Genomic DNA, 23,441 nt, shown 5'->3' with positions numbered 1-23,441 from the left:
CTGACAAATTTTGAAAATACAGTGTGCAGAACAGTGTAATCTTTTATACGGCACTTTTATACGGCATGAAAATCATTTCACCCAAGGAATGAGAATTTTGCTTCTTCATCAGGTAGCTGTAGCCTGTTTATATGGCAAGATAATGGTGAAATATGCGTTTTAACAATGGTTGTTCACAACTATTTTGCAGTGTAAATGCCCCTTTAGGGCAGACTTGTAAGGAATGATGTGCAAACGAAAGACTGAGTAGTTGAAAATTTGGAGACATGGTTCCACTTATCCCTTCTTGGCCTGCTTAGAGATATTACTTGAACAATCTACACACAGCATCGGAGGTTGTTCTACCTACAGCACCAGATCACTACTTGAGGTCTACTCTTCCCAGTTTTTGCAATCTATTCTGTAAGATGAAGGTCTGAGATTGTGGACTGAAATGGTATGTTACCCTCTTTGGATTGCACAACAATATAAAGTATCATTTACGTTTCATATTGGAGTGATGAATTCTTCATAACTGATGCTCTGGATATTTTGGGTTTAGAGACCAGTTAAGTAGAAGACATCTTTATTATAAATGACTTCCTTTGAATACAGGAAGAAAGTCCTTGAGAAAGATTATATGCTCTTTCTACTGCTTTATACACTATTTATATCCACTATCCTGTGAAAATTTGATTGAAACATTTTTATGAATGTTGTAATTTCCCTTTGTGAGAGCAAATGAGAGCACTGAACACTTGAATACTTCCAGGAACTCAATTTACACAAATGCGTTATCAGTCGTCAGCTAATGATATTAGCAAGTTCTGTGAAAAAACCTTAATCGTTATACTATAATTTTCTATTGACTCATCAGCCCTACATGTTTTTTTTAAACACTGAAAATAAAATTTTTAGGTTGCCCTGAGCTTGGAATCAGCTGTGCACAAGACACTGAATGAAACAGCTGCTATATAAAAAGCAGCTTCTGGGAATAATGACTTTTAATTACCGTACATATCACACTTTCTGTCACATGGCACATTGTTAAAAGCCAGTCTATTGTTATCGGAAGCTTAAAGCTCACTTAAAATATGCCTTCAGAATTGGTGACATAGACGTAGGGGTGGGTCCAATTCCACCTCCAAAGCAGCAATCGGCTTCTGTCATAGGTAGAACCCTTGGACTGCCAACGGCCCATGCACTTTTCATGCACAGGGACCCTTTTCTGTCTGCGTCCACTAATGCATAGGCATAATGTAATGTGAGGCTGCTTAGGGCAACCAATTTCTAGTCTTCATAAAATAGTTGTAATGGGGCTCTATCAGTGTTCGCCTGGCAGCTCTAAAATGGCTACCACGAACAGGCCTTTTGCAAGCTATTCCTTTTCCCAGAGCCTTTGGGTCACCATGGCCTTCACCCTTTAACCCCCTATAGAAAGATCTGGACTTACACAAAGCCCCTGGGCAAGGACCACAGAGTCAGCTGCTGTTCAGAGGCACAAGCTGGCAAGAAGGATTGTCATGTAGCCAGGTAAAAACCAAGATTGCCAAAAAGGTACAAAATCGTCAGGCAGGTGACAAGACAATAAGCAAGCAGAGGTCAAAACAGGAAAACACAAATACTAAACGAGAGCAGAAACCACAGACCTTAACCAGTGAAGCACAAAGCTATATCTGGCAGATGTCAGAAGTGAGCTGGAAGCTTTATTAGGGTACAGTGGTTTCCTAATGGATGAAGCAAGGAGCTAGTAACATCATCTGGACGGCAAAACACACCCATAATGTCAGACTGGGCAACACTGTAGGTCCCAGCCACCCAGACATTAGTGACTGGAGAGAATCTGTGCCATCCAGAGCTTCTGAATCTGACATCTTTCCTATCACCACAGCCGCCTGCACACTGAACATGGTGGCACCTGATGACAGAAGTAGATGTCGCTGGAGTTGACTCTGGTGGAGATGTGGCAATAGTCTTTCCACTGGCATTACACAATAGGTTGGTAGTCATTTAGCATATTCTTTGGATCTTATGACTCTATTCATCAAAGTTGACAAATTGTATTGTTGTTTTCCCTTGTGCTTTAATTTGTGTTTCATTTCTCAGCAGAAAAAATATGATTATGCAACACATAAATGCAAAACACATGGATAAATACAAGTCTTCATCAGTCAGTTGGTACCTTTCATGGTGGGTGTTGTGCGTGACACTTTTTTCCTCTGATGTGGGGACATAGATAAAGTAGACTGTAAAGAGACAAAGAGGCATGTTGTCAGATATCATGTTGACATACTGAATGGAGTACAAATCAATCACTATGTCTTTACCTGAATGGATGCAATTGTTATTGCTGAGAAGTGTATTAATCAATAGGGACAATAGGAACAGAAGATCTGCTTTTTTTCACACCAGGACTTAATCTCTTCCTTTCTCCTGGCTTCTATTGAACTGATCCTTTGTCACTTAAACACAAGGTATTCTTTATGCAAAAAAAAAAAAAAAATTTATATATATATATATAATTATGTAGATAGAAATGTGTATGTAAGAGATGATTCTTTAATTAGCTGAAATAAAAATCATTGAAGGCCTAGTAATCCAATTTCATAAAAAGGATCTCCAGAATTAGAAAAAAAGCACCTACTGCAAAATCAGTAATAGGCTGTGTCTGTTATTGTAGTACATCTTTATTGAAGTGAATGGGGATGGCTCTGCCTCTTTCTGGTGTCACTGTTTGTTTGTTTTTTAAAAAGCAATCTTTTTTTTTTATGTTCAGGAGACTCTTCCTTATCGTCACTGACATTTCAGCAAACTTATGCTTATTAGATTTCCAATAAAATCACTGAGATTCCAACTAACCACTGTAAAAAAATGGGTAATATTTATTAAAAATGTTGTTTTTTGTGTGAAAGATAGCTATAAAGTTACTAGATGGTGGCCCGATTCTAACGCATCGGGTATTCTAGAGCAGGGGTCCCCAACTCCAGTCCTCAAGGCCCACCAACAGGTCATGTTTTCAGGATTTCCTTTGCATTGCACAGGTGATGCAATTATTACCTGGGCAAGACTAAGGAAATCCTGAAAACATGACATGTTGGTGGGCCTTGAGGACTGGAGTTGGGGACCCCTGTTCTAGAGTATGTATGTAGTTTATTTATGAAGTTTTCAGAATAATGCAATTTATACCCAGGATTCGGCCGGCCGCGACCAATTAGCGAAGCGTGGTTCAAGTTCCGCCCCAATTCGCGGCCGGACTGCGCGTGTCGCTGATTGGTCACGCCCGGCCTCGAACAATCAGTGAAGCCAGGGCCGGTTCCAGGTTTTTGAGGGCCCTGGGCGAAAGAGTCTCAGTGGGCCCCCCTTTTAACACATACCTCAATTCATAATGCACAGATACAGCAGAGAATATAGCACAGCCAAGTAGCGTATAACACAGCCCATGTAGTATATAACACAGCCCACGTAGTATATAGCACAGCCACGTAGTATATTGCCCAGCCACGTAGTATATTGCCCAGCCCATGTAGTAAATAGCACAGACACGTAGTATATTGCCCAGCCACGTAGTATATTGCCCAGCCACGTAGTATATAGCTATAGCACAGACACATAGTATGTAGCACAGACACGCAGTATATTGCCCAGCCACGTAATATATTGCCCAGCCACGTTATATATTGCCCAGCCACATAATATATTGCACAGCCACATAGTAAATAGCACAGCCACGTAGTATATAGCACAGAGATGTAGTATATAACACTGCCCATGCAGTATATAACACAGGCCACGTAGTATAGAGCACAGCGATGTAGTATATTGCCCAGCCACATAATATATACCACAGCCACATAGTATATAGCACAGCCCACATAGTATATAGCAGAGAGATGTAGTATATAACACAGCCCATGCAGTATCTAACACAGCCCACGTAGTATATAGCAATGTGGGCACCATATCCCTGTTAAAAAAAAGAATTAAAATAAAAAATAGTTATATACTCACCATCCGTCGGCCACCAGGATCCAGCCCAGGCTCCTCGCGATGCTCCGGTCCCAAGAGTGCATTGCAGTCTCGCGAGATGATGACGTAGCGGTCTCGCAAGACCGCTACGTCAGCATCTCGAGAGACCGCAATGCATGGACCGGTCACAGGAGCGTTGCGAGGAGCAGGAAAGGCTCCATCAATTGTAAAAAGTTGGTCACACAGGGTTAATAGCAGCGTTAACAGAGTAACATAGTAACATAGTAACATAGTTAGTAAGGCCGAAAAAAGACATTTGTCCATCCAGTTCAGCCTATATTCCATCATAATAAATCCCCAGATCTACGTCCTTCTACAGAACCTAATTGTATGATACAATATTGTTCTGCTCCAGGAAGACATCCAGGCCTCTCTTGAACCCCTTGACTGAGTTCGCCATCACCACCTCCTCAGGCAAGCAATTCCAGATTCTCACTGCCCTAACAGTAAAGAATCCTCTTCTATGTTGGTGGAAAAACCTTCTCTCCTCCAGACGCAAAGAATGCCCCCTTGTGCCCGTCACCTTCCTTGGTATAAACAGATCCTCAGCGAGATATTTGTATTGTCCCCTTATATACTTATACATGGTTATTAGATCGCCCCTCAGTCGTCTTTTTTCTAGACTAAATAATCCTAATTTCGCTAATCTATCTGGGTATTGTAGTTCTCCCATACCCTTTATTAATTTTGTTGCCCTCCTTTGTACTCTCTCTAGTTCCATTATATCCTTCCTGAGCACCGGTGCCCAAAACTGGACACAGTACTCCATGTGCAGTCTAACTAGGGATTTGTACAGAGGCAGTATAATGCTCTCATCATGTGTATCCAGACCTCTTTTAATGCACCCCATGATCCTGTTTGCCTTGGCAGCTGCTGCCTGGCACTGGCTGCTCCAGGTAAGTTTATCATTAACTAGGATCCCCAAGTCCTTCTCCCTGTCAGATTTACCCAGTGGTTTCCCATTCAGTGTGTAATGGTGACATTGATTCCTTCTTCCCATGTGTATAACCTTACATTTATCATTGTTAAACCTCATCTGCCACCTTTCAGCCCAAGTTTCCAACTTATCCAGATCCATCTGTAGCAGAATACTATCTTCTCTTGTATTAACTGCTTTACATAGTTTTGTATCATCTGCAAATATCGATATTTTACTGTGTAAACCTTCTACCAGATCATTAATGAATATGTTGAAGAGAACAGGTCCCAATACTGACCCCTGCGGTACCCCACTGGTCACAGCGACCCAGTTAGAGACTATACCATTTATAACCACCCTCTGCTTTCTATCACTAAGCCAGTTACTAACCCATTTACACACAATTTCCCCCAGACCAAGCATTCTCATTTTGTGTACCAACCTCTTGTGCGGCACGGTATCAAACGCTTTGGAAAAATCGAGATATACCACGTCCAATGACTCACCGTGGTCCAGCCTATAGCTTACCTCTTCATAAAAACTGATTAGATTGGTTTGACAGGAGCGATTTCTCATAAACCCAGAGTGCGCTACACCATAGCATAACGTGGTGTAACGCAGCCATTAACCCTGTGTGAGCACTGACTGGGGGGAGTATGGAGTGGGCACTGACTGCAGGGGAGTAGGGAACGGCCATTTCGCCGCATCAATAGGCAGCATCAGTAGTAAAAAGTTGGTCACACAGGTTTAATAGCAGTGTTAACGAAGTGCGTCACACCGCGGCATAAAGTGGTGTAACGCAGCCATTAACCCTGTGTGCGCACTGACTGGAGGGGAGTATGGAGCAGGCACTGTCTGCAGGGGAGTAGGGAACGGCCATTTCGCCGCTGGACTGTGCCTGTCGCTGATTGGTCGTGGCCGTTTTGCCGCGACCAATCAGCGACTTGGGATTTCCGTGATAGACAGACAAACAGACAGACAGACAAACAGACAGAAGTGCCCCTTAGACGATTATATATATAGATTAATGTGTGTTAGCCAGGATCTTGGCATAAAACATCTTAAAAGTCTCAATATTTTTGTCGAACTTGGGAGTTGTGCAAACAATTGCTACGCTAATATGGGCATAGGATGTATGGATTATGGGCCGAACGAGGAGTGGCTGTGCCTGCCCATCAAATTCATGAAAATGTACTCCATTTAGTGGCATAGCTTACTCCAGAAATGTACTCCAGTGGTCTCACACGCCAGTTAGGAGAAGTGCCTAATACATACGGTAAGTAAGTGGCATGCATCTCTTAATGAATTAGGTACATCACAATCCAGCAGTCCCATTCAATATGACTGGCGTTGTGCATCGGCCCCCAGGAGTCACCCTTTATTTCTACTTTCTGTTCACTGCTTGTTGTAAAGACTGATCCATCCGTAGTTACAGACAAGAAGGAAGAAATGCAGAAGTTGGGTCAGGAACTTACAAGCTTGCTCTCTCTGCCAGCTATTATACAGGCAAAGCATAACACACTCCATATTGCATTCAGCATACCACACACATTCTGTAGTTGCCAACTGTTCCAGATTTCTCAGGACTTCTGGGATAAAATGAGATAGAGTTTATGAATATCCTGGAGTGGACAGGGCCGAGGCATTCCTAGGAGGGGATGGACTTAAAAATTCCTAAAAATGATGGCAACTATGCCCACAGTAGTGAGCTACAGGACTGTTTATCATGCCGGGATCTGCCTTCCCTCAGTATTTCTCTTGTTACTTTTATTTTTCAGCACTTTTATCAATTCATATCAGCATTTCTGTTCTTCCCTCTCTCCTTATCCTAGGTGTTTTTGCAACGTCTAATAGCTCACTCTCCTCTTGTATTGCACTTGCATCAGGAGCGGCTATAGGCAGGAGAGGGCCCCTGTCTAAGAACAATATATGGGGATTTCGAGTCCAGTAGCTCATTATAACGCATAATTCCACCTGCTTTGTAGGTAGAAGTGGGAAACTTATCTCCTGGGCCGCTGTGCAGCTGCACAGGTTGCTGCAGTGGTATGTCTGCCCCTGACTTGCATCTTAGGACAGGCCGGAGCGAGCCGCCCCCTCCCCCCCCCCCATGGCTAAGCGAAGGCCAGCATGACAATGGGTTGGAGAGGAGGGGGTGGGGCTGAAGGGGTTAATTACATTAGGGGGCGGGGGGGCTAGTGGAAGAGGGGGTTAGTGAAGTGTCAGGGGGCGGGGGCCGGTCAGTTCCCGCTCACCTGCACAAGAAGCATCATGTCTGGAGTGGATGCTGTGCTGCAGAGCCTGAGGGCGGCTGCAGCCTCTCGGCCTCCTGGATGGCTGGAGGCGCAGGTGGCCCACCTGCTGGATGGCGGCGCCGGTGGCAGCGGATCCTTGCCGGCGGTCCCCCCTCTTGACCGGCGAGCTCGGCGGACACGGACCCCCGAGCGCTTATCACCGGATCCCGGGCCAAGTGCCCCCCGCAGGCGCAGGAGCCCCTCCCGGGACCCTCCAGGCCGGGCGCCGGTAAGAGCAGCGGCGAGCAGGCCCCGGCCTGGGAGGAATCCGACAGCCAGGGGGGGGCGCAGCAGCAGTTGCGAGGCCCTCACCTCGTGGCGCGGTGGGGGCGGAGCGCCAGGGACCTAGAGCAGCGGGAGGCCGCGGCGGTGTTGTTCCTGCCGCGCGGCCTGCCTCGGTGGTGCGAGCTGGGTCCAGAGGAGCGGTGGATGGAAGCGGGGCGGGCGGCCCGAGGCAGGACGGCGCTGGGTCGGCCCCTGCTGCAGCGGCGGGGGGTCCCCCTGCTCCAGGGCTGTGGAGCGGACAGTCTCCTGCGGCGGCCTGGAGTGCGGCTAGCGCCGGTCAGCAGGATGTGCTCTCGCCGGTCCAGGCGGCGTCTCCCCCTATCGCGTGGAGTCCGAATCCGGTGTCCCAAGTGTCGGCTACGTCCCGGAGCAGTGGGTCTGACGGACACCTCCAAGGCACATCGGTGGACGGGTCGGTGGCGGATTGGGCCGTTCGTGGACGTCCGGATACCAGCACTCCGGCTGGAGGGACCACAGATCCCTTGCAGCCCGGTGAGTATGCGTCTGTGTCTCGTGTTTGTTCTTCTGATGCTAGTGCGCCTGCGTTTAGTGGTGGTCAGGGAGCGCTTAGCGGCGTAGATGCGGCAGGAGTAGCAGGCGGCGGTGAAGCGGCAGGGGTGCGGGAGCTTTTGGTTAGTGTGCAGAACCTGCTAGCTAGATTGGAGCGTGATGTGGCTCTGCAGGGTTTTCTGGGTGCTTGGTCTGGTGTACCACGGAGTCCGGTTAGTGCAGCAGTAGTGCAGGCCGAGGTCGCGGAGCCGGTTTCGGTTTCTGTGCAGACTGAGAAGGAGAAGGAGTGTAGGGTCAACTTAGATGATAGGGCGCACGGCGAAGTATACGTGTGTTTTGAGGGCCCGTTGGGGGCGCACCTTAAGAAAGAAGTCAAGGAAAAGATTAGCAAGGACGAGTATGTGGAAATTTTTTCACTGCTCCCCCTAGAGAAATTTAACATTGACAAGGAGAAGAAGGAGGATTTAAAAAAGGAGGAGGAAGAAAAACGGCGTTGGCGTTTTATTCCCCAGACTTTTGCTAATTGGCTTCAGGCTTTTGCCATTTTGGCCAGTGTTATTGGCGAGAAGGCTCCTGAGAATTGCTCGGGGCTATTTTGCTACATGGATTCCATCAGTGAGGCTCATAGAGTGTATGGCGGTCAGGCGTGGCTTAGGTACGATGAGCAGTTTAGGCAGAGAAAAGCTGTGCGGCCGGCCATTAGGTGGGACCAGAAAGATATTGGTCTCTGGTTGCGCGTAATGGCGCAGTACAAGTTCGGGCATCCCTTTCAAGGGGGGGCCGGTGGGTCCGGCCATGGATCACAGTCCGGTGCAGGGAGCACTTCAGGCAACGCCGGCCAGGCAGGCGGACAGAAGTTGGGCGTCTGCTGGCAATTTAATGAGGGACAGTGCAAATTCGGAGGCAATTGTAGGTTTAAACATTTGTGCTCCCACTGCAGTGGTTCCTCCCACGGAGCCGCAAAATGCTTTAAGAAGGGCAAGGCAAAATCAGGTTCAGGTAATTCCCATGGGGGAGACTCCGGTGATGGTGGAAAGGATGGTCCCTTATCTAAATAGGTACCCAGATAGGGAAAAGGCGGCATTGTTACTGTCCGGTTTTACGGAAGGTTTTGTTATTCCGGCCCCTCCTTTTGTGGTTCCCGTTGTTAGAAAAAATTTGCATTCAGCCTTGTTACATTCTGAGGTGGTTTCGGAGAAGTTACGCAAGGAAGTGGCCTTGGGCCGCATGGCAGGCCCATTTGACCACGCTCCGTTTGAGGACTTAGTTGTTTCCCCTTTGGGGATGGTCCCTAAGAAGGAAGCGGGTAAATTTTGCCTTATTCAGCACCTGTCGTATCCTAAGGGTAGGTCGGTGAACGACGGCATCGATCCTGAGTTGTGCTCGGTGGTTTACGCATCGTTTGATGAAGCGGTAGTTTGGGTGCAGAAATGCAGAAAAGGCGCCCTGCTTGCAAAGACGGACATAGAATCCGCTTTTCGATTGCTGCCGGTTCATCCGTCTAGCGTTAAACTTCTTGGATGTTTTTGGGAGGACAGATTTTTTGTTGACAGATGTTTGCCCATGGGTTGTTCGCTGTCTTGTGCTCTGTTTGAGGCGTTTAGTTCCTTTTTGGAATGGGTGGTGCGGGACGTGTCTGGTTGTGACGCGGTACTACACTACCTAGATGATTTTTTGTAAAAAGACTAGACCCCAAAAGTGAAGATAAAACATATAAAAATCATATATCAAATAATGAAAGGCAAGTATGGTATTGCAAAATATATCTTTATTAATCATAAAAGGTGGCACTACAAAAGTGTGCCTGTGCTTGGAGACATAAATATATATAGAAAATATGCTATCAAAAAAATGGCCTATAAAAGGGAAATATTCCAATACCTATAGCACAAAAAAGGTGAGCGGACACAATAAAAGGTAGAATGACAATATTAAAAAACTACTTCATCACCTGGACCTAAGGCGTGCAAGGATGCATGGAAATACGCCCATATGCATGTAATCACAGAGGGGAACAAAGAAATAATAAATAACTATATGTTGCAAGGTGAAATCCAAAAAGTGCAAAGTGCTAGCAATATGTAAGAAATATAATTATATATATATGTGTATTATAACACAGCTATGTGTAAACAGTTGCAACAAGTGCACCAGTGCAATATAAACAGCATAAAGCGTCAAAAATAAATAAAAGAAACAAACCCAATCCGTCTGTAGACACAGCAATAATATGTGCCTAAACCCTGCCCCAAAGTCCGCCCGGGTCCAAGTGATGTATATATTAAATGAAAACAATAAATCACTACCTGTCAAAGTCCGTTTGCTCCAAGCACAGCGCACCCCGACGCGCGTTTCGGATATACTCCTTCGTCAGGGGGTGTTGTGCAGGAGGGACCGGAGGGCTTATATATACACAGCATAATCGCCGATGAATGGAGCGGACACAAAAAGGCGCATGCGCAACCAGGAGGACCCGGAAGTGTGAAGCGCCAGCGTCACGCAACCCGGCAGCAAAAGATCGCTGCCCAGGCAACAAAGACGCCGGATACACACATCCCGGGACACAGGCAGCGCACGCGCACAGCGGCCGCCCACAGACATGGGCGTGTAGGTAAGAACTGAAGTAAATAAAATGGAAATCAAACTAAGCAAAGAGGGAGACCTAAATAGATGTACCTGCGATGGTGCTCGAGTACTGCAGCAACTGATTTGATATACATTACAGATACCCACGAATACCAAGAAGAATAGAAAGACATAAAACTATCAAAACAAAAAAAAAATTAAAAAAATAATAATGATGGAACAAATCCATCAATATACATTACACATCCGTGGGTCTGTATCTCCCAAATAGTATAATTTACATAAATTGCATATCTGAAACATGGATAATACTAAAACACATATATATATATATATATACACACACACATACATATATATATATATATATATATATATATATATATATATATATATATACATACAGGCCAAAGGATAGCACAACAAAACAATATCGCAAGGAAAAATAATACTAATAAATAATAAAGAAATATACACACAACATATAAATCCACAATAATGAAGATGATCCTGGTGGTCATATAATGGAAGTCCATTTCAATTGGCCAACGTATTGTATGTACCAGAGGGTACCAGTAATAGAAATGATCCTGATGGTCCATATGGAACATATTCGCAAGATAAAAAGTCCGACTCGTTGTATGCACTGTTTCACCGCTAGGTCTTAATGAGAATTTTAATTTTGCCTCATTTCTGTGAACCCTTTTTGTGACCGGCTTTTATTACTTAATAAAATTATACGTTTTTATTATTTTTATTTTTGTTGTGTGTGTACGAGATGTATACTGATCATTAGAATTTTTTACCTTTCTTTTTATATATATATATACAATATTGGGTTTTATAAGTGATGGCATCTTGTACACACACTTCTTTGTTTGCCTTTTTATGTAGGTTGTGCTTTGATGTACATAATACTGTTTATTTTTTTTTGACCTCTAGCTTTTTCTCTTTATTTTTAGAGTTGTATATATTAAATATTGTCTTTGAAATCTCTGTGAAGGTGCTCATCCAGTACTTCCTGGTGCATACAACGATTCGGACTTTTTATCTTGCGAATATGTTCCATATATATGTATGTGTGTGTGTATATATATATATATATATATATGTGTTTTAGTATTATCCATGTTTCAGATATGCAATTTATGTAAATTATACTATTTGGGAGATACAGACCCACGGATGTGTAATGTATATTGATGGATTTGTTCCATCATTATTATTTTTTTAATTTTTTTTTGTTTTGATAGTTTTATGTCTTTCTATTCTTCTTGGTATTCGTGGGTATCTGTAATGTATATCAAATCAGTTGCTGCAGTACTCGAGCACCATCGCAGGTACATCTATTTAGGTCTCCCTCTTTGCTTAGTTTGATTTCCTTTTTATTTACTTCAGTTCTTACCTACACGCCCATGTCTGTGGGCGGCCGCTGTGCGCGTGCGCTGCCTGTGTCCCGGGATGTGTGTATCCGGCGTCTTTGTTGCCTGGGCAGCGATCTTTTGCTGCCGGGTTGCGTGACGCTGGCGCTTCACACTTCCGGGTCCTCCTGGTTGCGCATGCGCCTTTTTGTGTCCGCTCCATTCATCGGCGATTATGCTGTGTATATATAAGCCCTCCGGTCCCTCCTGCACAACACCCCCTGACGAAGGAGTATATCCGAAACGCGCGTCGGGGTGCGCTGTGCTTGGAGCAAACGGACTTTGACAGGTAGTGATTTATTGTTTTCATTTAATATATACATCACTTGGACCCGGGCGGACTTTGGGGCAGGGTTTAGGCACATATTATTGCTGTGTCTACAGACGGATTGGGTTTGTTTCTTTTATTTATTTTTGACGCTTTATGCTGTTTATATTGCACTGGTGCACTTGTTGCAACTGTTTACACATAGCTGTGTTATAATACACATATATATATAATTATATTTCTTACATATTGCTAGCACTTTGCACTTTTTGGATTTCACCTTGCAACATATAGTTATTTATTATTTCTTTGTTCCCCTCTGTGATTACATGCATATGGGCGTATTTCCATGCATCCTTGCACGCCTTAGGTCCAGGTGATGAAGTAGTTTTTTAATATTGTCATTCTACCTTTTATTGTGTCCGCTCACCTTTTTTGTGCTATAGGTATTGGAATATTTCCCTTTTATAGGCCATTTTTTTGATAGCATATTTTCTATATATATTTATGTCTCCAAGCACAGGCACACTTTTGTAGTGCCACCTTTTATGATTAATAAAGATATATTTTGCAATACCATACTTGCCTTTCATTATTTGATATATGATTTTTATATGTTTTATCTTCACTTTTGGGGTCTAGTCTTTTTACTACTAGTCCGAATGGTCTGCCATTCAAATGTTATAGCAGCCATATGATTACGTCTTTTATTTTATATATTTTATGTATTTTACATATATATATCTTTTATCTGTAGTTTGTGGTCTGCTATTTTGTTCATCTAGATGATTTTTTGTGCATCGGTCTGGCGGGGTCTCATTGCTGTTCAAGGATTTTGAGTGCGATTGAATGGGTGGCTTTGCGGTTCGGTGTCCCGCTGGCCCCGGGGCAAGACAGAGGGCCCGAGTACGTGTTTGTGTTTCTTAGGCATAGTCATTGATACCGTGCGGTGGGAGTTTCGTTTGCCTGAGGACAAATTGGCGGGCCTGCGGGAAGATGTTGGGCGGACTGGTCAACTGCATAAGTTGCCTTTGCGAGACCTGCAATCACTGCTTGGTAAACTTAATTTCGCTTGTCGAGTCATGCCAATGGGGCGAGTTTTTTCTAGGAGGTTGGCTAGCGCTACGGCGGGAGTTAAGGCTCCTCGCCATTTCGTGCGGTTATCAGCTGAGCACAAGGAGGATTTGGCAGTGTGGAGCGAGTTCCTGAAGTCGTATAATGGCAGATCTTTGTTTATGGCAGGAGTGATTGACAATGAGTCGTTGGAGTTATTCACTGACGCAGCCGGAGGTTCGGGTTTTGGAGCATACTTTCAAGGGCAATGGTGCGCGGCAAAGTGGCCTGCGAGTTGGATTTCTTCCGGTTTAGTTCGTAACATTGCTCTTCTGGAGATTTTCCCTATTTTGGTATCTGTGCACTTGTGGCAAGGGATTTTTCGGAACAGGCGCGTTCGGTTTCGCTGCGATAACATGGGGGTGGTGTGCGCGATTAATAGTTTGTCTGCATCATCGCCTCCGGTGGTTTGCGTGTTACGGCATTTGGTGTTGTTGTGTTTGACTCTGAACGCGCACGTCACAGCGTCGCATGTGCCGGGCGTTCATAATTCTATCACTGACTCTCTTTCTCGTTTACAGTTCGATCGTTTTCGGTCATTGGCCCCAGAGGCGGAGATGGTCGGTTTGGAGTGCCCTCCAGAACTTTGGCTAGCGGTGTCCGGGACGCTCAGGCGTTGATTAAGGCGTCGTTGGCTCCCAGAACCTGGGAGGCCTATCAGGCAATTTGGCGGGAGTGGGAGGTTTTGCTAGCGGCGGCATCTGGTGAGCTGAGCCACCAGGATCAGGTCGGGATCTTGTTGTCATGGTTAAGCCGGGGGGCATCAGCGGGTTGGTCTCCTGCCAAAGTGTCAAGAGTCATGGCGGCTTTGGCTTTTGGTTGCAAATTGCGGTGTCAGGACGATATCACCAAGTCCTTTTTGGTGCAGAGGGCCGTAAAAGGTTTTAGGCGGCGGCCCAGAGGAACAGATTCAAGGCGGCCCGTGTCTTTTAACGTTTTGTGTTCTTCGTTTTTTTGAGCTTTGTTTATTTCGACTGGCTTTTTCATTGTCCTTTTTTGGGGCGTTTAGAGTGGGAGAGTTGGTGGCACCAAACAAAAAAGGGTCGGGGGGCTTATTGGCCAGGGACGTGTTGTTGGCTGAGGGCCAGGTGGAGTTATGGTTGCGACGTTCAAAGTCGGATCAGGAGGGGCGGGGTAGCAGAATTGTGGTGGGTTCAGTCGCGGGGTCTGTTATGTGTCCAGTCTCTTGCCTTAGCAACTTTTGGGGCCTGCAGCCTAGGCGGGATCGGTCTTTGTTATGTCACCAAGACGGTTTCAGCTTGTCTCGACACCAGTTCACGGCGGTTTTCAAAAAGGCGATTGCGTCGTTGGGTTTGGATGGGGCTTGTTTTGCCCCTCACTCCTTCCGGATAGGAGCCGCAACTGAAGCGGCAATTGGGGATTGGGGGATTCCGCCATTCGCAGGATCGGTAGGTGGCGTTCCAACCGCTTTAGGAGTTATGTGCGGCCACAGGGGGTGGTCGAGGGGGTTTTATAGGCTTGATGGAGTGTTTTGCTGCAGTTGGGGACATTTGTTAAGTTTGTTTTTTGTTTTCCAGGTCACCAAGGTTTATTGGTGTGGATTCTCGGACACTCGTACGTGCACTGGGGAGCTCTGCGAGCCGATGTTCGTACGGAGGGCAGGCAACTGGGCTTTGACCGAAGCGTCGCAGTCATCCGGTGGCTCGGTTTTCGGGGTATGGCCTGGAATCGCGTGTTGCGGGAGATCCATAACAGCGTGAGACTGGACAGAGCCCCCGACGTTTTGGTTTTGCACGTGGGGGGTAACGATCTCGGGGTCCGACCTTTTCGGGAGTTGGTCAGAGACATAAAACAGGATTGTTTGCGGTTGTGGGTTTTGTACCCGGGGTTGACTATCGTCTGGTCGGAAATTGTGCCGCGGAAACGGTGAAAGCACATGCGGTCTTTGGTAAAAATTGACAAGGCCCGCATAAAGGTTAACAGGGCGGTGTCTGCCTTTGTGGTTAGGAATGGGGGCGCAGCGGTTAGACATTTTGAACTGGAATCAGGAAAAGGGGAGTATTGGTTGGCGGACGGTGTTCATTTGAATGCTGTGGGAATGGATTTCTGGGCTCTCGGGTTACAGGAGGGCATTGAGAGGGCCATAGCTTTTCGGTCGGGTTGGGTCTCGGGCCTTTAAGGTGTTCAAAGGCCTCTCGTTGTGGCGGCTGGGGGGAGTCCTTGGAGTTGGTGGAAATTGGTTTGGGGGGTCCATCGGTATATGGCTCCTCTGTTTTGAAGTTTATTATGTTTCGGATCTGGTGATTGGAGGTGGGGAGTTCCGGCAGGGGTGGTCGGATCTCACGTTTTTACCGCGAACAGTGAACCCTCTTGTGGGGTTTTTGGTGCTCCCGAGCCAGGTTTACAATGGCTGGGAGTAAAATATGGTTTTGAGTTATGTTCGCGGTATGGTTAAAATCACCAGATTCTTTTGGGCTCCAAGGACTTCCCCTAGTTTTTGAAATGTATGCTTTTACATTAATTGTTAACTGTTGTTTTGTTTAATAAACAGGCTGCTGTGGCCTACATAATTCCAAAGAAACTCTTGTCTCTGTCTTAATTGGGAGAATGGGTTCGGGTGGTCACGTTGGGAGAAAAGGTAAGGGATTGAAAGAGTGTCAGCAGGAGGTATCTCCCTCTTTCCCAAGAGGCTTCGACAATACCAGGGTCAAGGACAGGCCGGAGCGAGCCGCCCCCTCCCCCCCACGGCTAAGCGAAGGCCAGCATGACAATGGGTTGGAGAGGAGGGGGTGGGGCTGAAGGGGTTAATTACATTAGGGGGCGGGGGGCTAGTGGAAGAGGGGGTTAGTGAAGTGTCAGGGGGCGGGGGCCGGTCAGTTCCCGCTCACCTGCACAAGAAGCATCCCTCCCTCCCGCCCTTGATTTTGTGGTTCTGTGGGGTTACATTACTCGCGGTGAGCGGGTAGTCATAGTATTCATATATGGTTCTTTTTGGGTCATTGCGGCCGGTGCGGCTGGGGGGAGTCCTTGGAGTTGGTGGAAATTGGTATGGGGGGTCCATCGGTATATGGCTCCTCTGTTTTGAAGTTTATTATGTTTCGGATCTGGTGATTGGTGGTGGGGAGTTTCGGCAGGGGTGGTCGGATCTCACGTTTTTACCGCGAACAGTGAACCCTCTTGTGGGGTTTTTGGTGCTCCCGAGCCAGGTTTACAACGGCTGGGAGTAAAATATGGTTTTGAGTTATGTTCGCGGTATGGTTAAAATCACCAGATTCTTTTGGGCTCCAAGGACTTCCCCTAGTTTTTGAAATGTATGCTTTTACATTAATTGTTAACTGTTGTTTTGTTTAATAAACAGGCTGCTGTGGCCTACATAATTCCAAAGAAACTCTTGTCTCTGTCTTAATTGGGAGAATGGGTTCGGGTGGTCAAGTTGGGAGAAAAGGTAAGGGATTGAAAGAGTGTCAGCAGGAGGTATCTCCCTCTTTCCCAAGAGGCTTTGACAATACCAGGGTCATGTTTCTTACAACACATCACACTTGTATTCTCCACTTCCTTGCTCACATGATTATTTGCAATAGGTGTCTTCCTGTTCCTATGTATATTTCACTTGCCTCCTTGTTTCTCATAGCACAGCAGCAGTGTAAGTTCAAGCAGTGCATGACTTTTGGATATGGGACGGACCCCAGTCCATCTTAAAACCACCATAACTACTGTAAACCTAGATACTAAAATAAATACACAAAACACATTATTTTGGTTGTCAAAATGGCCACAGCTTTTATTCAAATCACAGGATTAAATAATCACAGTAGGAGTCAGGAGGAGTGCTAGTACATGGGGATTCACAAGTACTGCGATATCCCCAGCTGTCTGACATACAGCACCAGGACAGACAGCCATAAAAGGGCAGCACGTACTGGCTTGCCATTCAAGCAGAACCAGTACACTTTCAGGGAACCAATGACCCTATAATCCTCACTCCTGTGCTTAACCACTGTGCCCGCCCCTAATTTATGTTACCATTACAACGTCCTTCAGGCTGGCCACTAAAGCCGAGCCTGCTCACCACCATGAGGTTTTACATCCTCTATTAGTTAAAATGAGTCCAACTTAACTTGTCTGCAACTTTCACCTGACTTCTAAACCGCAAAGCCGTGACGAGTTATAAATTCCAAGTCTCATTTGACACTTTTATTTTATAATTAATCATTTTTGTAAACTTAAAAACTAGATGTCCCTGCAAAAGTATTAATGGGACTAAACTTGGCAAACCTCCGACTCACAAAGAGTCATCCTACAGCGCTCAGGAGAGAAAAAACCCCTGTGGAGGAAACCTCTAGGGAACCATGGCTGAAGGATTGCACTTCCCTTGGGCTTAGAAGGTTACCGCAAATAATAACTCTTTATAGCCAATATACAATTGAACCTGGTACAAGATATACAATGACAAATTTAAAAATACAATAAAGCATTTATCATTGTACAAGCCATAATTAAAAAGTTTTAGGACAGAGATTATAAACAGGGCGGGAGGGCGGGTAATGTTTCCTCCTGTCCATCCTGTGAGAGAAAGAGGGAGAGCCAGAGTTGCCTCCCCTATATAAGCCCCACCCTCCTCACAGTAATACACCAGGTACAAACATCTAAACTCCTTCCTCTTAAAGCAACAACACTATTGTTTAAAATCTACACCGCAATACAAACAAAAGCTGCAGGAGTTCTCGGTCCACCCATACCCAAGTCATGTCCACCTCCATCTAGTCTTCGGTGGTTTCTTTGTGGGTAATAAGGAAAGAGAAGTTAGATCACATATTACTAACAGCCTAGCTAATATAGTACACTCCTCTGCTCTTCAGAGAACAACAAGAAGTGCTTCCAGTGCCATGCATGTGGCTGGGGAGGCATAAAAAATTCTGGGAGACACAGAGAGCGGCAGAATACCACATGTACCATGCTGTATAGGATTATGCACTTTTTAACATTTCTAACCAAATAATTTTTACACTTAGGCCCAGAGTTAATCTATGGGGCAGCTCACAACAGCGTTTATTTTCTCAGCCGTATTCAGCGTGTGTGTAAAATCGCAGCATACTGCGATTTTCACCAAGACTGGGCCGAGACTCACCAATGCAAGCCTATGGGTGCGAGAAAAAAATCACACAGCACTCAGACAATGCCAGTGCTGTCCAATTTTTACGCACCAGTGTCCTTTGAAAAGCTGGCAATTCATGTGCCACGTACAGTTAAGTCACACTGACAGGTTAGAGTACAATAGATACATACACATAGAATAGATATATAGATGTCAGTGACATATATATAATATATATAGATGTATTAAATAGATGAAATGCCGGAAATTCAGCAGCCGCGTAGTGTTAATTCACAGCAAGAGCTGACAGGAGAGAAGAGATGGATCATATACAGTAAATATTGTGATGCAGTGTAACGCTCGCGCCAAGACTAGTTGGCGCGGGCGCCTGGGGGTGTGGCCCCACTGGACCACAGACCGAACTTTCCTGGAAGGGGCGTAACTAAGTAGCTTCCTAGGTGCTCGCTGGAGCCTCTGATGGTTAGGTCAGACTTGTGCAATAGGAAGCTGCCAGGTACCACTCCAGGGTGGAGTCGGACTGTGGATGCTGGTCCCAACGGGGACAAGACACGGGCAGGCAGGCACGGCTGTGACACTGGCTGACAGACGGGTATGGCAGAGGCCCCAACGGGTGGACTGGCTTGACAGAGATACAGGCAAGCAGATGGGCGCGGCTGGTACTCAGGCAGACAGGCGGGCACGGCTGGCACGGGCAGACAGGACTGATACTCTGGTAGGAACTGGTGTTCAGATGGATGTATGGAAACAGGTAAGAACCTGTTCAGACTGGAGAATATTAAGAAACAGGTAGAGACCAGTATAGAAGTTGCAGAGTGAAGATAGAGCAAGAGTAGAAGCAAAGCTGAATCACAGGAGGTGGAGTAAGAGTAGGAGGTGGAGCTAAGAGAAGAGAAGGAGAAGACAGAGCTATGAGCAGAGAAGGAGAAGGCAGAGCCAAGGACGGAGCCAAGAGCAGAGACGCTAGAGGCGGAGCCAAGAGCGGAGACGCTGGAGGCGGAGCCAAGAGCGGACACACTGGAGGCGGAGCCAAGAGCGGACACGCTGAAGGTGGAGCCAAGAGCGGACACGCTGGAGGTGGAGCCATGAGCCAGAAACGCAGGAGGTAACTGTTGTGAATTCCGCTCTTGGGCTCCCTCCGGTGGTTGTAAGTGGCACTTTTGTGAGTTCTGCTCTTGTGCTCCCTCTTGTGGTTTCAAGTGGTATGGCTGTTCCTTGGAATTAGCTGTCATCAGCTGCCTCCACTTATCTTCTCTTCTGCTCGGCTATTTAGGTCTGGCTGTTCCTTCAGCTAGTGCCACTTGTAAATGGTTTCTGGTTGGATTCACATCTCTTTGGATTTCCCTGTTTTCCTGACCAGTTCAGCAAAGCTAAGTTCTTACTTGCTCTGTTCTGTTCACAGATTGTGGACTTATCCGTTCAGTGCTTTCTATGTTTGTCCAGCTTATCAGTATGAATTAATTATGTCTTGCTGGAAGCTCTGGGAAGCAGATTTACCCTCCACACCTTTAGTCAGGTGTGGAGATTTTTAGTAAACTCTGCGTGGATATTTGTAGTGTTTTATACTGACCGCACAGTATTCCATCCTGTCCTATCTATCAAGCTAGACTGGCCTCCTGTGCTCATCCTGGTTTCATTCTGTGTATGTCTTTTCCCTCTCCACTCACAGTCATTATTTGTGGGGGGCTAATCTATCCTTTGGGGATTTTCTCTGAGGCAAGATAGTTTTCCTGCTTCTGTCTTTAGGGGTAGTTAGCTTTTAGGCTGTGACGAGATGCATAGGGAGAGTTAGGAGCATTCCACGGCTGCTTCTAGTGTTGTGTTGAGCTTAGGGACTGCGGTCAGTACAGTTACCACTTCCTTCAGAGCTCGTTCCATGTTGCTCCTGGACCACCGCATCATAACAGTACAAGTGGCCAAAAATGAATTAAATGCAGCACAAAAGAAGGAAAAGAAAGTTCTGAACCATTTTTTTTTCTGTGCTCTAGTTTGTCTCTTTTTTTCCCTCTTGATATCTGGGTGGTTCAGGATATATGTTTTGGCATGGATGTTCAGGGTTTGTTTTCTCGTGTGGATCAACTTGCTGCAAGAGTACAGAATATCCAAGATTATGTTGTTCAGACTCCGGCTTTAGATCCTAGAATTCCTACTCCTGATTTGTTTTTTGGGGACAGATCCAAGTTTTTGAACTTTAAAAATAACTGCAAATTGTTTTTTGCCTTGAAACCCCGTTCTTCTGGTGATCCCATTCAGCAAGTAAAAATCATCATATCCTTGCTGCGTGGTGATCCTCAAGACTGGGCTTTTTCTCTTGAAACGGGACCCGGCATTATTGAATGTAGACGCATTTTTTCAAGCGCTCGGATTATTGTATGACGAACCTAATTCTGTGGATCATGCAGAAAAAACCCTGTTGGCCTTGTGTCAAGGTCAGGAAGCGGCAGAATTATATTGCCAGAAATTTAGAAAATGGTCTGTGCTCACTAAATGGAATGAGGAGGCTCTGGCTGCTATTTTCAGAAAAGGTCTTTCTGAAGCCCTTAAAGATGTTATGGTGGGCTTTCCTACGCCTGCCGGTTTGAGCGAATCTATGTTTCTAGCCATTCAGATTGATCGGCGTCTGCGCGAGCGCAAAGCTGCACCATATGGCAGTGTCCTCTGAGCAAAGTCCTGAACCTATGCAATGTGTTAGGATTTTGACTAGAACAGAACGGCAGGAATTCAGACGTCAGAATAGGCTGTGTTTTTACTGTGGTGATTCGGCTCATGTTATCTCTGATTGCCCTAAGCGTACTAAGAGAGTCGCTAGGTCTGTTACCATTAGTACTATACAGCCTAAATTTCTCTTATCTGTGACCCTGATTTGCTCATTGTCGTCCTTTTCTGTCATGGCATTTGTGGATTCAGGCGCTGCCATGAACTTAATGGACTTAGAATTCGCCAGGCGCTGTGGTTTTTCCTTGCAGCCTTTGCAGAGCCCTATTCCTTTGAGGGGTATTGATGCTACACCTTTGGCCAAGGATAAACCTCAGTACTGGACGCAGATGACTATGTACATGGCTCCAGCACATCAGGAAGATTGCCATTTTCTGGTGTTGCATAACCTGCATGATGTTGTTGTACTGGGTTTTCCATGGTTACAGGAACATAATCCGGTGCTGGATTGGAAAACTATGTCTGTGACTAGTTGGGGTTGTCAAGGGGTACATAGTGACGTTCCTTTGATGTCAATTTCCTCTTCCCCCTCTTCTGAGATCCCTGAGTTTTTGTCGGATTTCCAGGATGTATTTGATGAGCCCAAGTCCAGTTCCCTTCCACCGCACCGGGACTGTGATTGTGCTATTAACTTGATTCCTGGTTGCAAGTTCCCTAAGGGCCGACTTTTCAATCTGTCTGTACCAGAGCATGCCGCCATGCGGAGTTATGTTAAGGAGTCTTTGGAGAAGGGGCATATTCGGCCCTCTTCATCACCATTGGGAGCGGGTTTCTTTTTTGTTGCTAAGAAGGATGGCTCCTTGAGACCCTGTTTTGATTATCATCTTCTTAATAAGATCACGGTCAAATTCCAATACCCCTTGCCTTTGCTTACTGATTTGTTTGCTCAGATTAAGGGGGCTAGTTGGTTTACTAAGATTGACCTCCGAGGGGCATATAATCTTGTTCGAATTAAACAGGGTGACGAATGGAAAACTGCATTTAATACGCCCGAAGGCCATTTTGAATACCTTGTGATGCCATTTGGGCTCTCTAATGCTCCATCTGTGTTCCAGTCTTTCATGCATGATATTTTCCGCAATTATCTTGATAAATTCATGGTCGTATATTTGGATGATATTTTGATTTTTTCCGATGATTGGGAGTCTCATGTGAAGCAGGTCAGGATGGTGTTCCAGATCCTTCCTGATAATGCTTTGTTTGTGAAGGGGTCTAAGTGCCTATTCGGGGTTCAGAAGGTCTCTTTTTTGGGTTTTATTTTTTCTCCCTCGTCTATAGAAATGGATCCTGTTAAGCTCCAAGCTATCCATGACTGGATTCAACCCACATCTGTGAAGGGCCTTCAAAAATGTTTGGGCATTGCTAAGTTCTATTGCCTTTTCATTGCCAACTTTTCCAGTGTGGTTAAGCCCCTTACTGATTTGACGAAGAAAGGCGCGGATGTGACGAATTGGTCCTCTGCGGCTATTGAGGCCTTTCAGGAGCTTAAACGCCGATTTACTTCTGCCCCTGTGTTGCGTCAGCCGGATGTTTCTCTTCCTTTTCAGGTTGAGGTCGACACTTCTGAGATTGGGGCAGGGGCCGTTTTGTCTCAGAGGGAGTCTGATGGTTCTTTGATGAAACCGTGTGCTTTTTTTTCCAGAAAGTTTTCGCCTGCGGAACGCAATTATGATGTCGGCAATCGGGAGTTGTTGGCTATGAAGTGGGTGTTTGAGGAATGGCGACATTGGCTTGAGGGAGCTAAGCACCGCGTTGTGGTCCTGACCGATCATAAGAATCTGATTTACCTCGAGTCGGCCAAGCGGCTTAATCCTAGACAGGCTCGATGGTCCCTGTTTTTCTCCCGTTTTGATTTTGTGGTCTCATATCTTCCGGGATCTAAGAATGTTAAGGCTGATGCCCTCTCTAGCAGTTTTTCGCCTGATTCTCCTGGAGTCCTTGAGCCGGTTGGCATTCTTAAGGAAGGGGTGATTCTTTCTGCCATCTCTCCTGATTTGCGGCGGGTGCTTCAGGAATTTCAGGCTGATAGGCCTGACCGCTGTCCTGTGGGGAAGCTGTTTGTTCCTGATAGATGGACAAGTAAGGTAATTTCTGAGGTTCATTGTTCAGTGTTGGCTGGTCATCCTGGGATTTTTGGTACCAGAGATTTGGTTGCTAGGTCCTTTTGGTGGCCGTCCTTGTCGCGCGATGTCCGTGCTTTTGTGCAATCCTGTGGGACTTGCGCCTGAGCCAAGCCTTGCTGTTCCCGCGCTAG

At 45.9% G+C, this 23,441-nt stretch overlaps 1 protein-coding gene across 3 annotated transcripts in view; it reads right to left on the bottom strand.

Annotated features, from left to right (window-relative positions):
* The window catches only part of PPP1R1A (protein phosphatase 1 regulatory inhibitor subunit 1A), a 478,692-nt gene that overhangs the window by 51,522 nt on the left and 403,729 nt on the right, over positions 1-23,441 (bottom strand). For all 3 annotated transcript variants that reach the window (XM_069758700.1, XM_069758699.1, XM_069758698.1), the window contains one exon: positions 2,162-2,225. In XM_069758700.1, the coding sequence (XP_069614801.1) occupies positions 2,162-2,225 (64 nt within the window). The remainder of the gene's footprint in view (positions 1-2,161; positions 2,226-23,441) is intronic.

This window comes from Ranitomeya imitator, chromosome 3 (assembly GCF_032444005.1).
Source record: "Ranitomeya imitator isolate aRanImi1 chromosome 3, aRanImi1.pri, whole genome shotgun sequence".
NCBI lineage: Eukaryota > Metazoa > Chordata > Amphibia > Anura > Dendrobatidae > Ranitomeya > Ranitomeya imitator.
The sequence above is the reverse complement of the archived record's forward strand: the minus strand, read 5'-3'. Positions and strand labels throughout refer to the sequence as shown.